The sequence below is a fragment of the Hippoglossus stenolepis genome, chromosome 12 (assembly GCF_022539355.2).
Source record: "Hippoglossus stenolepis isolate QCI-W04-F060 chromosome 12, HSTE1.2, whole genome shotgun sequence".
NCBI classification, from domain to species: domain Eukaryota; kingdom Metazoa; phylum Chordata; class Actinopteri; order Pleuronectiformes; family Pleuronectidae; genus Hippoglossus; species Hippoglossus stenolepis.
The window spans coordinates 17,044,542-17,057,140 of record NC_061494.1 but is presented as its reverse complement, the minus strand read 5'-3'; the positions used below and the strand labels follow the sequence as shown (position 1 = coordinate 17,057,140).

General features: G+C 41.7%; 1 protein-coding gene across 1 annotated transcript; it reads right to left on the bottom strand.

Annotated features, from left to right (window-relative positions):
* Positions 1-10,345: 10,345 nt before the first annotated feature.
* Positions 10,346-12,279, bottom strand: nkx1.2la (NK1 transcription factor related 2-like,a). The gene is made up of 2 exons (XM_035173145.2): positions 12,081-12,279; positions 10,346-10,947 (listed from the first exon to the last, which is right to left on the bottom strand). The coding sequence occupies exons 1-2, from the start codon at positions 12,277-12,279 to the stop codon at positions 10,346-10,348; spliced, it is 801 nt and encodes a 266-aa protein (XP_035029036.1).
* Positions 12,280-12,599: the final 320 nt, after the last annotated feature.

Here is a 12,599-nt window from a genome sequence, read left to right as displayed (position 1 = left end):
GGAGGGGTGGAGGGGAGGGGAGGTGCGCGCGTGGAGCAGGAAACACCAACAGTATAAATAAATCTTGTTTACATCACAGCCACCAAATGCTCTTGGTTTATTGATCAGGTTTATCATGAATGTCGCTTTAAAACCATTCAAATAGATTCAGGTTACTTCTGTCAACTCTAATCTATAACCTAGATTATTATAAGTCATCGTACTTATGGAAACATACTTCATTCAGTGCAAGAAGCGAGTAAAGGAATAAGAGAACAACAATCCCCTCAGGGAATAGACCATCAAAACTAAGACGTTTCTTCAACAGCACTTACTGCAGAACCATTCAAATCACTAAATGGCTCCTCAATCCTACATCAGCACTTTACAAAGCAATAAGCACCACTGAATTTTATTGTATTTTGTATTTTAGTGTATTTGTAAGCACCGGACATCCTATTCTATTTGCACTAGTTTTTACTGTATTTAATTTTATTCTGTATTTATTCTGTATTTAACCATATGTTTTTATGGCTTAGGGGTTATGTGTTTTGTTTCTTTTCTTGTTATGTGTTATGACTGTTGTTCGTTGTGGGCACACTGAGGCAAATTCCAAACAACTGATTTTTTAAAACCTGAAAATTTTAAGGCAACTTCAACCTTGAATTTGAGTAAAAGTTGAACCGACTAATTATTTTTGATCTGGTCATTTATCTTTCATAATTATAAAAACTTAACATTTTGAGTTCTAAGTACAAAGAATTTCAGTGTCACTGCTCACCAGGGTTATGGTGTATTCCACATGTATATGGACTCTTCTACTGACCCCTCATATAGAGTTTACAGTAGGTTCAAAGTCCTAATATGTAACTTTATTCAAAATGTATTCAGGATTTATTCAACCAAACACCTGCAGGACGTCATGTGAGACGAGAGGTGACTTAGCATGGACACAAAGCCCCTGAAGAAATGCTCAGAAGACCCTGTTTTTGCCTTTATGACCTGAACTCGGGTCAGAACTTATAGTTTCATGTTTCGCCCTCCAAGTGGAACAATTTTTAAAAGTTTTCAAAGCCAGTCAATATTCTTTGTTCTTTATATACAAGTATTATTACAAGTTAGCAATTTCAAGTTTTAGTTTTTTTTGGGTGATTTATTGTTAGAAAACCCTTTTTAAGACCAAACTTTGAAGCGCAATTCCCCACTGAGCTCATGAAGCTGCCAAGAAATCAGTAACATACATTCACTCCATTGACTCTAAATGATCCATTTTATGTGATTTGGCTGCATCACAGTGGTTTCATTTTCATAGAGAGAGACGACTCTTTGAATAAGTTTCACTCGCGCTTTGAAATAATAACCATATTATCATTTAATCTTTTTGGATGCTCACCATTTGTCCAGTTTGATGAAAAGGCATTGAAGCGAAAACACCGAGCAGTTTGAAGAATAGATGTCTTCAAGGCTACAGTGACCTACTTTTCTTGTAGGCTGTTCTTCTAACTTTTAATAACTTCAATAGGTATTTTATTCTTGTGACAGAAACGCTGATGTTTCTGTAAACAACATTGTGCCATCAGGGACATTTCCAGTTCCCCACAGGTGAATTGTGGTCTTAATGTTCTGTTGAAGTAATGGGATTTTTTTTCCCGTCATTAGCTGTCATGACTCACTCTGTGTGAGTGGGAGTCAGCGTGGATGTTTCTCAATGGTACATTAGGCCTGATGATAAAAACACAAGTTGTGCTGAAATGAAACTGAGCTGCAGGTCTGACAGTGGTGTTCGTAACTTTGTTTGTAAAATACAAAACCACATCTGGTTTGATAGCTCAGGATTCTGACAGAAGAAAGAAATCATCGTATCAGAAACATTCAGAATGGTGCAGGATATTTTCAGTGTAGTAATTGTCCCACATCCTGGCTCATTTACTTTTCTTGGAAACATGTTTTCTTCAGAGGAAGAATGAATTTGATATTATTGGTCAGAGCTGAACATGTGCCATGCAGATCTCAAGTAGACTGAACAATCACAGTCCCTGGAAAGCAATGTAACCCCAACCTCATTCTGGATAAGACATTATTTTGATTTGCTAATAGTAGATTCCATTCATATTCCCGATTATATGTTACTCACCACAATCTTTATTTTATTGTATCTATGACTCAATGCAACATCACTACTGGTTTTCACTTGAACCCAGGATATGTGTCATCCAGCTGCTGGTAACTGCTGTTTGTCGATGTCGCAAAATGCTGTGAAAATGCCAACAGGAAGTTACAATGTAATTAAGATGTGTAAATATCTGCATAATGCAACTTAGGTCGGATTGGTCCTTCCATCCAATATCTGTCCTGCACATCATAAACTAACCACAGCCTGAGTATCCAGAGAAAACCCAAACACAGAGACAACAAACTTCACATAGAAAGACAAGGATTCCAACTGGAAAGTTTTTCCTGTGAGGCAACAATGCTAACCACCTTACCACCGTGCCACCTCGAAATACTCCATGTCTTAATTGGATCATTGCTTATCACATGATCTCATTTGGGTTAAGGTCATCAGAAAATACAGTTAAAATGGCTTATTCAGACGTTTGTCTTAATTAGATTATATTGGTGTCAATGTGCATATATATACAATGCATATTTGTCACCATTTCACAGTTGGAACAGAGTCACAGTTACATTCAGCCTGAGTCATGTTTTATTTATCTGAAAATGTATTTACATTATTCAACTCCAGTGCAACAGTTCACATTGTCAACATGTCACAGAATCCGAAAAAGAGACGCCATCAAACAACGAGATATATCCCAAAAATGCTGAAATGTATTTCCAGCAGCAGTTTTATCACCACAGTATTGAAACCTTTGGTGATGAAATGAAACCCTCCCCGTTCTCTGTACATCACACGCGATGGAGGCTGCCGCGCTTCCTCCTTCTCCGCAGGAAGGAAATTAATTCTGTTTTCAAGAAGCAACTTCCTCCCCATTCGTCATGACGTCGGTTTCTCGCAGCAAATAAACAGAAGAAGAAAACAAATGAGGGGGACAAAGCCGGGTGTCGGGGGCTGCCATGATGTTCATCTTTGGTGAAAAGCGTCTTTCCCAGGAAACTGACGCTGCTCTATAAAGATAAAGTCTCATTTGAATAAACTGCCTCCCCCTTCAGAGCACATCCATATGCATGAGACCCCGCGTCTAATTGCTGTTAATTCCTTTTAAACTGATTGCGATTTATTCACATTTCACAGAGATGCACATGGCGTGTGTATGAATGGAGTCTGACACACACGTTTCCCCGCAGAGTCAGTTTGAATGTATCGGATGTGGTTTGTGTTAATTGTTGCACTTATGTTGAATTGAAATATCTATTAATGTAGAACAACATGATATAACTAAAAGAGCACTAGGAGGGTGCTTACTTCTGTTTAGGCTAACGCTAATGTTTAGGCTACAAAAACAGAGATAAAGCCAGACAAAGCTAAATATAAAATGATAAAAAGACAATGGAACATAAGCAAAGATAAGAAAAAGAAACAATAAGATAGATAGGATAAGATAAATAAGAATATATAGTATAAACAAAAGTTCATGTCAACCATTTCTAAAAGTTTCCACAAAAGGGAAATGCTTTAAGAAGGGGTTTTAAAAAAGTTCACTGGGCAGAGAGCTCCATGCAGGGGCTTTAATAGCAAAAGTCTGGTCACCCTTTGTCATGAGTTGTGACCGTAGATCTCAGATGTCGAGAGAACACGTACTAGGTCAATAAATCTGAGTGGTATTTGGAGCAAGGTCATTCAAGGCCTTTAAAGTATGCAATGAAAAGAATGACTTGAATCTGCAGCTCAAAACCCACCGTGCACCGTCAACTAGTGAGTTATAGTGGAGCTTTTAGAGCGGAGGGAGCCAGATATTAACCTGAGGAGTTGGTAGAGACCAAAAACGGAGATAAAAGAAAGTGAATATTGGACTTAGATCCAACAAGTGAAGCCAAACATGATTCCACCTGAATTGAATGCTCGTTTTGGTTTTTTACATCTACTGAATAATAATTTGATTAATATTGTAATTTGAAACCTTGCATTAATGGTTAGCATTTACTAACTGTTCATCCATTTCCACTTCTGTTACAGTACAATCATACAAGCTTGGAAGTTTCCACTGTCAAGATGAAACTTTCATCAAATGCCCTTAGAAGCCTTCCCCAAAATTAAGTTGTTTCATTTCTGTTACTGGAAATCGTTCAAGGAAAGCAAGGCTCATTAAAAAAGATACAATTTCTCTGCACACTGCTTCCAATCCTGCCTTCGCAGCATGAAGTCAAATATATAGATGTCAGCTCTTCTCATCACAGAGACATCCGGATCACATGTGTACACTGAGCCTCGGGTCTCTAAACTTCTGATTGAAAAAATTGTGCTTTGCAGAATCTGTTCTCCAAATCTAAGAGCAGCAAAGGAGTTCATTACACTGCCATTAGTTCACTCAGCATCCGCTCCAAGATAATGTCCTGTAATGATCGTGTGTTTGTGTGTGTGTGTGGGTGTGTGTGTGTCGAGAACGAACTCTCTCCACCACAGTGTTCTTTGACTTTGAGACAGACTGTAATTAGCAGCACTGTGTCCTCTTGTGTGTTATTAGTGCTTCTGACCTTTGAATGCATCAGATGAGTGAAAAAACACATCTGGCTCTGCAGCCGTGTTTTAGCAGAGCAGAGCTGAAGACAATATTAAACTGTGATTCTAAATCAGAGGAAGTTTCACCCGATTGTTCATGGATTCTTAACGATTGCTGCATTGTTTTGACCAGAGGGATTTAATACCCAGGTTCAACTTTAGATTTTCTATATTTTTATCACTTAAAACAAACAAATAATTCAAAATTTAACACCAAACTACATTTCGTGTTTTTACAGTGGATTCACAAGAGGATTTAATTAATCTCCATCACTTACCCAAGCTGATAAGACGGCAGGAGGGTTTTATGCCAAAGCACCCACGCTCTAGTATAAGACTTAAGAACAGGAAAAGGGAGCTGGGGGGGGCCCTTCAATGAAACAAATCAAACCCTCCCCCAACCCCCCAAAAAACATGACACCATACCTTGTTATTCAAATGTGCAAATGTTCTTTAACTATCAAAATTATGAACAAATTGCAAAATGTGCAAAACATTAATAATAATAAAGTAGTCGCCCTTCCTACACATCATACGCACACATTTACACACTTTAGTCTTCAACCAAACCTCTAAAATTCTGACATGGGGTCTTGTTCATGGGGTTTCTGATGTGGTTTTGTTGCAGTTTCCTGTCTGATCATAGAATTTCAGAGGGTTCTTACAAAATAGTCGTTGCAGTGGACTAACATACCAAGCCGTTCTCAGGGGCCCCCTCTCAGCTCAAGGGCCCCGAGGTAACTGCCGGCTTAGCGACGCCCCTGAGATGGGAAACACACTCCTGTCAGTTCAACTCCGAGTTGATCCAAGGACGTGGAATATCCCCTCATTTTACTCGCGATTAAATCACATTACCCTCATTTCCCAAACCGTAAAGCCTTTTCCTCGGAAAAATCCGTTTTCATCCACAGCTCTACTCCTGTGCCAGTAGTCTTGCAATCACATCTGTGTGTCTGCGCTGGCCTGTGCACAAGTATTACAGCACATGAGGTCGAGAGATTTGTAAGGAAAGGGGGGGAAAGATGGACCAGACAAACTTAATCAGAGTCGCCTGCAAGCGATTTATCCAAGACATCGCTCAGAAGCTGGCGAGCGGTCTCCAGCAAAACCCAGAGTCGGGAAGAAATCCAAACACTTTCCCTGAAGCGAGATCAGGCCTGAAGTCTGACTAAATCATAATTTCTCGGGCTACTTTAAAACTGTTTTGCCACTTTTCATTTTTTGCTTCTCTCGCGGGAAGATTTTCATTTTGAGAGTCACTTCTGTTCAGAAACAGCTTTATCAAAACCACATTGTTCAACATAAAAGGAAAAAATCAATGGGAGAGGGCAAACCCACCCACATTGACTTTCTCCAAGGACTCCGCCTCCCTCCCACCCACCACCACCACCAACCTGACTTTCACTTTGAAGTGGATTTAAAGACCATAACAAGTTGGCTCCTTCTGCCGACTGGTACTGAGGAAATCACATTCATCTCCTCCTGCCTTGGCCGAGTGTCCCCGCTGTGCTGGAGGACGCAGCTGAAATACAAAACATCCAAGAGAGACGTCAAGCAAAACATTAACCGTTCAATCAAAAGCAGGAAGTGTGCAAAGTCCCCAGAAGCACGTTTTGCATGAGTGTCACTCAAACCAAGGCAGTGATGTAATGAACAGATCAACAGATGCACATATGCTTCAGAAAGCACTTGATTCTCTCGTAGCAAACATATCAACACGGCCGTTGGTTGTAATCCCCAAAATCTCTCAAACCTTGTTGTCTTTATAAGTTGACGTCTTCTACGTGTATGACATCTCTTTTTCATCCTGAGATTGTAACTTTGATATTTCGGTTCAGTCTCACGTTAGTGTCATTTCCAACAAGCAGCTGGTTTCAATGAAAAACCTCAGATGAACCCACTGCACCAAACTAGGCTGAAGTCAGTGGAGACCAAAACAGAGCTCAAAGAGGAGTGAATATTTTTCATTCTTGCAGTTGAGTCGAGGTCTAAGTGCTGGTTTATGTATGAGTGATTCAAATATCAAGACACAAAAATATAAGTGTGTTTATTTATTAGATTATTACAATGCACATACGTTTGTTTCTTGATGAAACATTTCCACAATGTTCTACTTGGAAACGTACGTCTGTCTCTTTTCACCCATCACCATCCCCTTCCCATCTGACCTGTGAACTGTGGTGGAAGCGATGTCAGCGGAGTTCCAGCACGGCTGGAGACACACACACACACACACACACACACACACACACACACACACACACACACACACACACACACACACACACACACACACACAAACGCACACACACCAGGATATCCTCGGCTCCATTTTATTTATTCAAACCTCCCACTCGTTTCTCTGCGAAAGATAAGTACAGCTCACAGGCCGTGTAGTTGGAATTATCTCTCCAAACACACACACACACACACACACACACACACACACACACACACACACACACACACACACACACACACACACACACACACACACACACACACACACACACACACAGAGGCATGGAAGCTCAGGCATGTTACTATTAACATCTGACCTTGTCCTGGAGCATTCTCCAACATGAATTTTAAACATGTGCTCTTCTTCGCCCACACCTCAACGACCCCCCCCCCCTCAGATACCGGGCCAAATTATTCATCACATTGTCGTGTAACAGTTGCCTCAAGCCAAAAATATGGGATGGGCTCCTCGTGCCTGGCTTCCCAGAGTATTGATCAAAACTGTCAAATTTCTGAGCTGCATGCGAGGCCTCATTGGAATGAAAAATATCCCTGAACCATAGGGAGGGGGCAGCTGTGTGTGTGTGTGTTTGGAAAGGTATGATACACGTATGTGAAAGAGGGAAAGACGAAGTACTAAGAGGACAGAAAACACTGGAATAGCCGTTGCACTGACACCAGCACGTCAGCGCCAGGTTGACATTGAGCAGGTTTTGACAGCGGTGAGAAAAGTCTGTAATTGAAGGATGTTTTTCAGGCCTGCAGCCATCACAGTGATGTCAGGAGAAAATCCGCTACCGACCACTCACTCTCCTCCCTATCCTCCTCCCTGCAGCTCGCTCACCGTCTGCAGACAGAGACAGAGGCCTCTTCCTCACCCGGTCTACTGTAGATCAAAAGCAGTGAAAGCACAACACACTCTTGAAAAGATGTCAATGGAAGACACTGGCATGACAGCGGGTTTGAAGCTCTTCTATCCGAGTCCTCTGCTGCAGGACTGATCACCCCGACTATAAACCTGTCTCCTTTCAGCTCAGGGTGTGATACATTTCGTCAGTCATGCACACCTGCTGCACATGGAGGCAAACAAGTGAATCCCCAGAACCAACGACACCAAAAACACAAGGTCTGAAATTAACAGGGGATGCATTGTTCTTCTAAAAGAATATTAAATTGTAAACTTCCAATCTAGCTCAGGTAGTTTAAAGGGGACTGAGTCACAGATCTCGCAGCTGGTGCTCACATTTAAACACATCAATCTAAGAGCCACTTCAGCGTTTATTACGTTAGGTTGATGGATGGAGGAAAGGATGAAGGGATGTTGAATGGATGGATGATTTCTTTTTTAATAATAAACAACATAAATAAACTAATAATCGAGTGTACATTACTAAATAAAAATAATTAAATAACAAATATACAAAGTAGCTTACAGAAATGATGCATCCACTAAGACAACAGAAGTCTGAATTCTTCATCAGGAACGTTTCTCTTATATACATCACCACCAAATGATAGGAACTATTAGAACATCAAAAAACATAAAGTGAGTTAGGGTCGTTAATAGATGGACACAAAGGATAGAAAGGAAATTCTCAAACAAACTTACTGGTGCATGGCCACATAGGAATTTGCCTGGATACACCCAGACTTTAAATAACCTCCCATTCCCCTGACAGGTAAATCCTTCCTCCAACCCTGACCTCACAAAATGGGCCTTGACTCCAGAGTCATTGCGGTTCTACTTTTTCTATTTCTCTCATTTCTCATTCTGTAAATGGTAATTCTGAAAAGTATTATTCTATAAATAATATTCAGAGTGTAGAGATACCTTCCTGAAAATGTTTCTCGAAAACAAATTGCCATTTTACTTCTACTACTACTAAATAAAAAAATAAATAATAATAATACGATTATTTTAGATAAGTAAATAAAAAAGATGTCGAGATTAATCAGATACAATATAACAATACCTTTTAATATATAAATATCTCCTCATCTTCAATCAACAGCTCAGGGAGTCAGTCAGTGTGTTATTATGATTCAAGTGTCTATAAATGCAAACTGAGACTGTGTTGAAAGAAAGAAGTGAAATGGCGACACCGTGTGGTAGCAGTGTGTAAGTGAATCTAGTGTCAGTAGGTGTAACCAGTGGAAGAGTGAAAGGTTCAAGTTCTCGGTGAAAATGTGGGAGTGTGTGTCAGGGAGGTTGTTTATTGCCAGAATAAAACCAATTGAATAATTAGTTAGTAAAAAGGTCTAGATGATATAGAATCTTTTTCTCCCTAACTCCCTCAAGACATCTTCAAATCATTAGTGATTGATTTAAAAATTATTATCATCATTGATAAAGAGGCAACATATAAACCATTTAACATTGGTCCTTGTTGGTAACTATTATTGTATATTTAGATAATTGCAGAATTCATACATTAACTTGACTGTAAAAAAGATGATAACATAACAACATCTCATACTCTGTCTTGTTGAACATTTATCCATTCATTAAAGTATATAATTCTATATTATAATAACAATAAAACTGTGGTGGAGAATTTTTTTTCCCCTTTTAATCGTAAACTATAAGCAAAAATTAAAATCCCAGAGTAACGTATGAGTCGGCTGCCTCTTACCTTAATATTCAACATTATATAGAATGTTGCACTGCTTTAAAGTTGATTCGATTCGTACCTGATGAAGATAAATATTAGATTTATTTCCACAGAGTCTAACTGTAGCCTTATTGCCCCGGAGATGGCAGCAAAGAGGCCCTTTAACATTCATCTACCTTCATTACCAGCCTCACACTGACGTCACTCTCATCCAAATTAAAGTTAAAGAGGGACAGAAAACATCTCACAGTTCATCCTCATTTAAAAGGTTTTTATTCTAACACACGAGCCAGACACAGATGCTTAATGTTTGCGTTTATTAAGTTATCACACTGATGTGGTTGTATTAACGGCAGCAGACGTTGAGCTGTGTAAAGCTCTGAGAGGCAGCTGGGTGGCTGCAATATGCCGCAGTTTGAAATGTAAGACACACTGATGCATAAAAATGACCCTGGATCAGATGTTAAATACAGAGCAGGTGTTTGAGCCAAACACAATGATGTCAGTGCAAAGAGGTGCAGGTTTGACAGAACTAAACATTGTAAAAGCTTTGGCTCGGTCACCGGACACGTGTTTGGCCTTTTGCTGTGATGTTGAAGTAGCTGCAGTTGCATACTTTAGTAGTTTTTAGTCGTTTAGTGAGATTTAAACTCCTTTTGGACAATGTGACGAAACAGAGCTCGTACAAACAGCTGCCTTCACTCTGGAGAACATGGTGGGACATTAATGCAACAGCTACAATGGTTCTGGGCAGTGACAGTGAATCTAATTACATTTGCTTTGTCCCAGTCAACACTTGTCTCCAGCTGCATCATGTCAGTCTTGGCTCATCTCATAGATGCGGGTTAAAGTACGTGGGCTGCAGGAATCCACTGGACATGAAGGGATGCAGGAGCCCCCCGGTGGATGGAAGCGGAACAGCACCGGCCGTGTGGAAGATCACATTCCCGGAGCTGAAGTTCGGGAAAGTCTGGTGGAAGCTGGCGGAGCTCGAGCCGCAGGAGGCCGGGTTCGGACTGATGAGGGAGTGGGAGCCGGGCTGCAAGGTGCTGTCCGCCCCGGGGTTCTGCTTTTTCCACTTGGTCCTCCTGTTCTGGAACCAGATTTTCACCTGGGTCTCGGTCAGGCTCAGGGACAGGGCCAGGTTTAGTCTCTCGCACACGGACAGGTACCGGGTGGCGCGGAACTTGTTCTCCAGAGCCACCAGCTGCTCGTATGTGAACGCTGTCCTGGCGCGCCGGGGTTTGGCGCAGGCCTGGTCCGTGCGCCGACGCTTGTGCGCGGATGGGGCCTGCGGGGTGACCGCTGACTCCCCGTCGTCCTGGTCCTGATCTCCGGGGAGACCGGGGTCTGTGTCGGCCGGGGAGGAGAGGAGGGGGTCTGCAACGTCTGAGTGATGCCTGCAGGATGGGTGCGCATCTCTGGTCTCTTCCCCTGAGAAATAAAAAGAATGGTTAGTTCAAAACCTCTGGGGGAAATTCAAGATGCCAGAATATTATTAGTAATTATCACTTATCAGCTGTTTAAGGGGGATGCTGTAGGAATTCAAATATTCAGAGCTTTATTGACTGTTTTAGATTTGGCACACGTTTGGCTTCCCTGGTCCTGATCGATCAAATTTCTGAGCTAAACATCAAACCATTATTTTTAAAGAAGTGGACCCAAACACAATAGTTGTCAAATTAGGAAAAATAGAGAAAGAAACTGAGATATAGGCCCAAAAGTCTCAGAGTAAACGTGCTGCACTGACTGAGGACATCCCCTGGAGACATTAAGGAATGAATCTCCATTGTGAAATCTTGTTCCTCTTTGTCCAGTCTGCACCCAAAACTGTCTGGTTGACATCTGTGAAGTGTTTGATTGGGAACCTGAGGTCGCTGGAGCGCGGCAGAGACTCAGAGAGAAGGAAGAGAAGGGGGAGAGGAGACCCGGCCACTAATCCTTAAATAATTTATAAACCACACAGCGCCTCAAATGTCATGTTGCGGAAAAGAAATCCCGTCTAAATCCAGCCCCGACACCTCAGCCGTGACGTGCTAATGGAGTTTCATATTTGCGCGCGGATCGATAAATGTCATCTATTTAAAGGGAAGTTTTAATCGAGCGATATTTGGGATCAGACATGGATGGGGTGTGAAGTTTGTACCTGCAAGGTGCTGGAGGGAGATATGCAGGATGCGGTAATGGGATATCGATCAAAAGCGCGCAGAGGCATCCTCAATGGGACGATTTAAACAATTATCTGCCCTGCCTGTCCCAGTGCCAATCACACGCTGGGGCTCTGGGAGCGAGCCTTTGTGGCTTCCGTGAAAAGGAAACGCAGCCTTGGAAATTAAGGGAAGGTCATAGAGAGATGACAGTAAATCTGATAGAAAATAGCGTCTTATTTACGGATCCAGACCCAGGAGAGATTATTTATCACTGCGTTTCTTATTTGGATTCGCATTTTAAAAATATATGGCACATCCAGTTACAAATCAAAGCAATATTACGCGTAGATGTTTGATCGAACATTACGCGTAAATGTTTGATGGGTTATGATTCTTAAATCGTCAGTTTTCTCTTACCTGCTTTCGTGAAGTCTCCCCCCGCAGCGCTGTCCGACTCCAAACTTGCTCCCTCTGCATCAGCTCCGGGAAACTTCTCCTTGGAAAGTTCGCTCCCCCTTCTGCTGTTGAACTTGTTAGGATCCAATATGTCAATTATTGAAAAGGAAATCTTATGAGTGGACGTCATTGTCACTCCACAGTCCTCGGGGTCCAGCATCCTTTTTCACCGAGAGACCGCTCAAAGAGGATGGAGAGAAAAAAAATGACTGACGTGCGTAATTACGCGTGTGGAGAGGAACTTCTCATAGTTTCGCCTACTTCTTGTCTTCTAGCTTCATCGAACCGGATTAGTGGTGATGATCCCTCGCAGTGGTGTGGACCTCGCTCCCCTGCCTCTGTCTGTCAGTCTCGGATGCAGCGTGCATGAGGTGACCGGAGCGCGGGTCTTTAAAGCGTCTGCATGTCCCCCCTCGTCTCTCAGCCACAGACACGTGACACAAACACTATTAGTGTTTCACACGACCACCTAATGGGCTC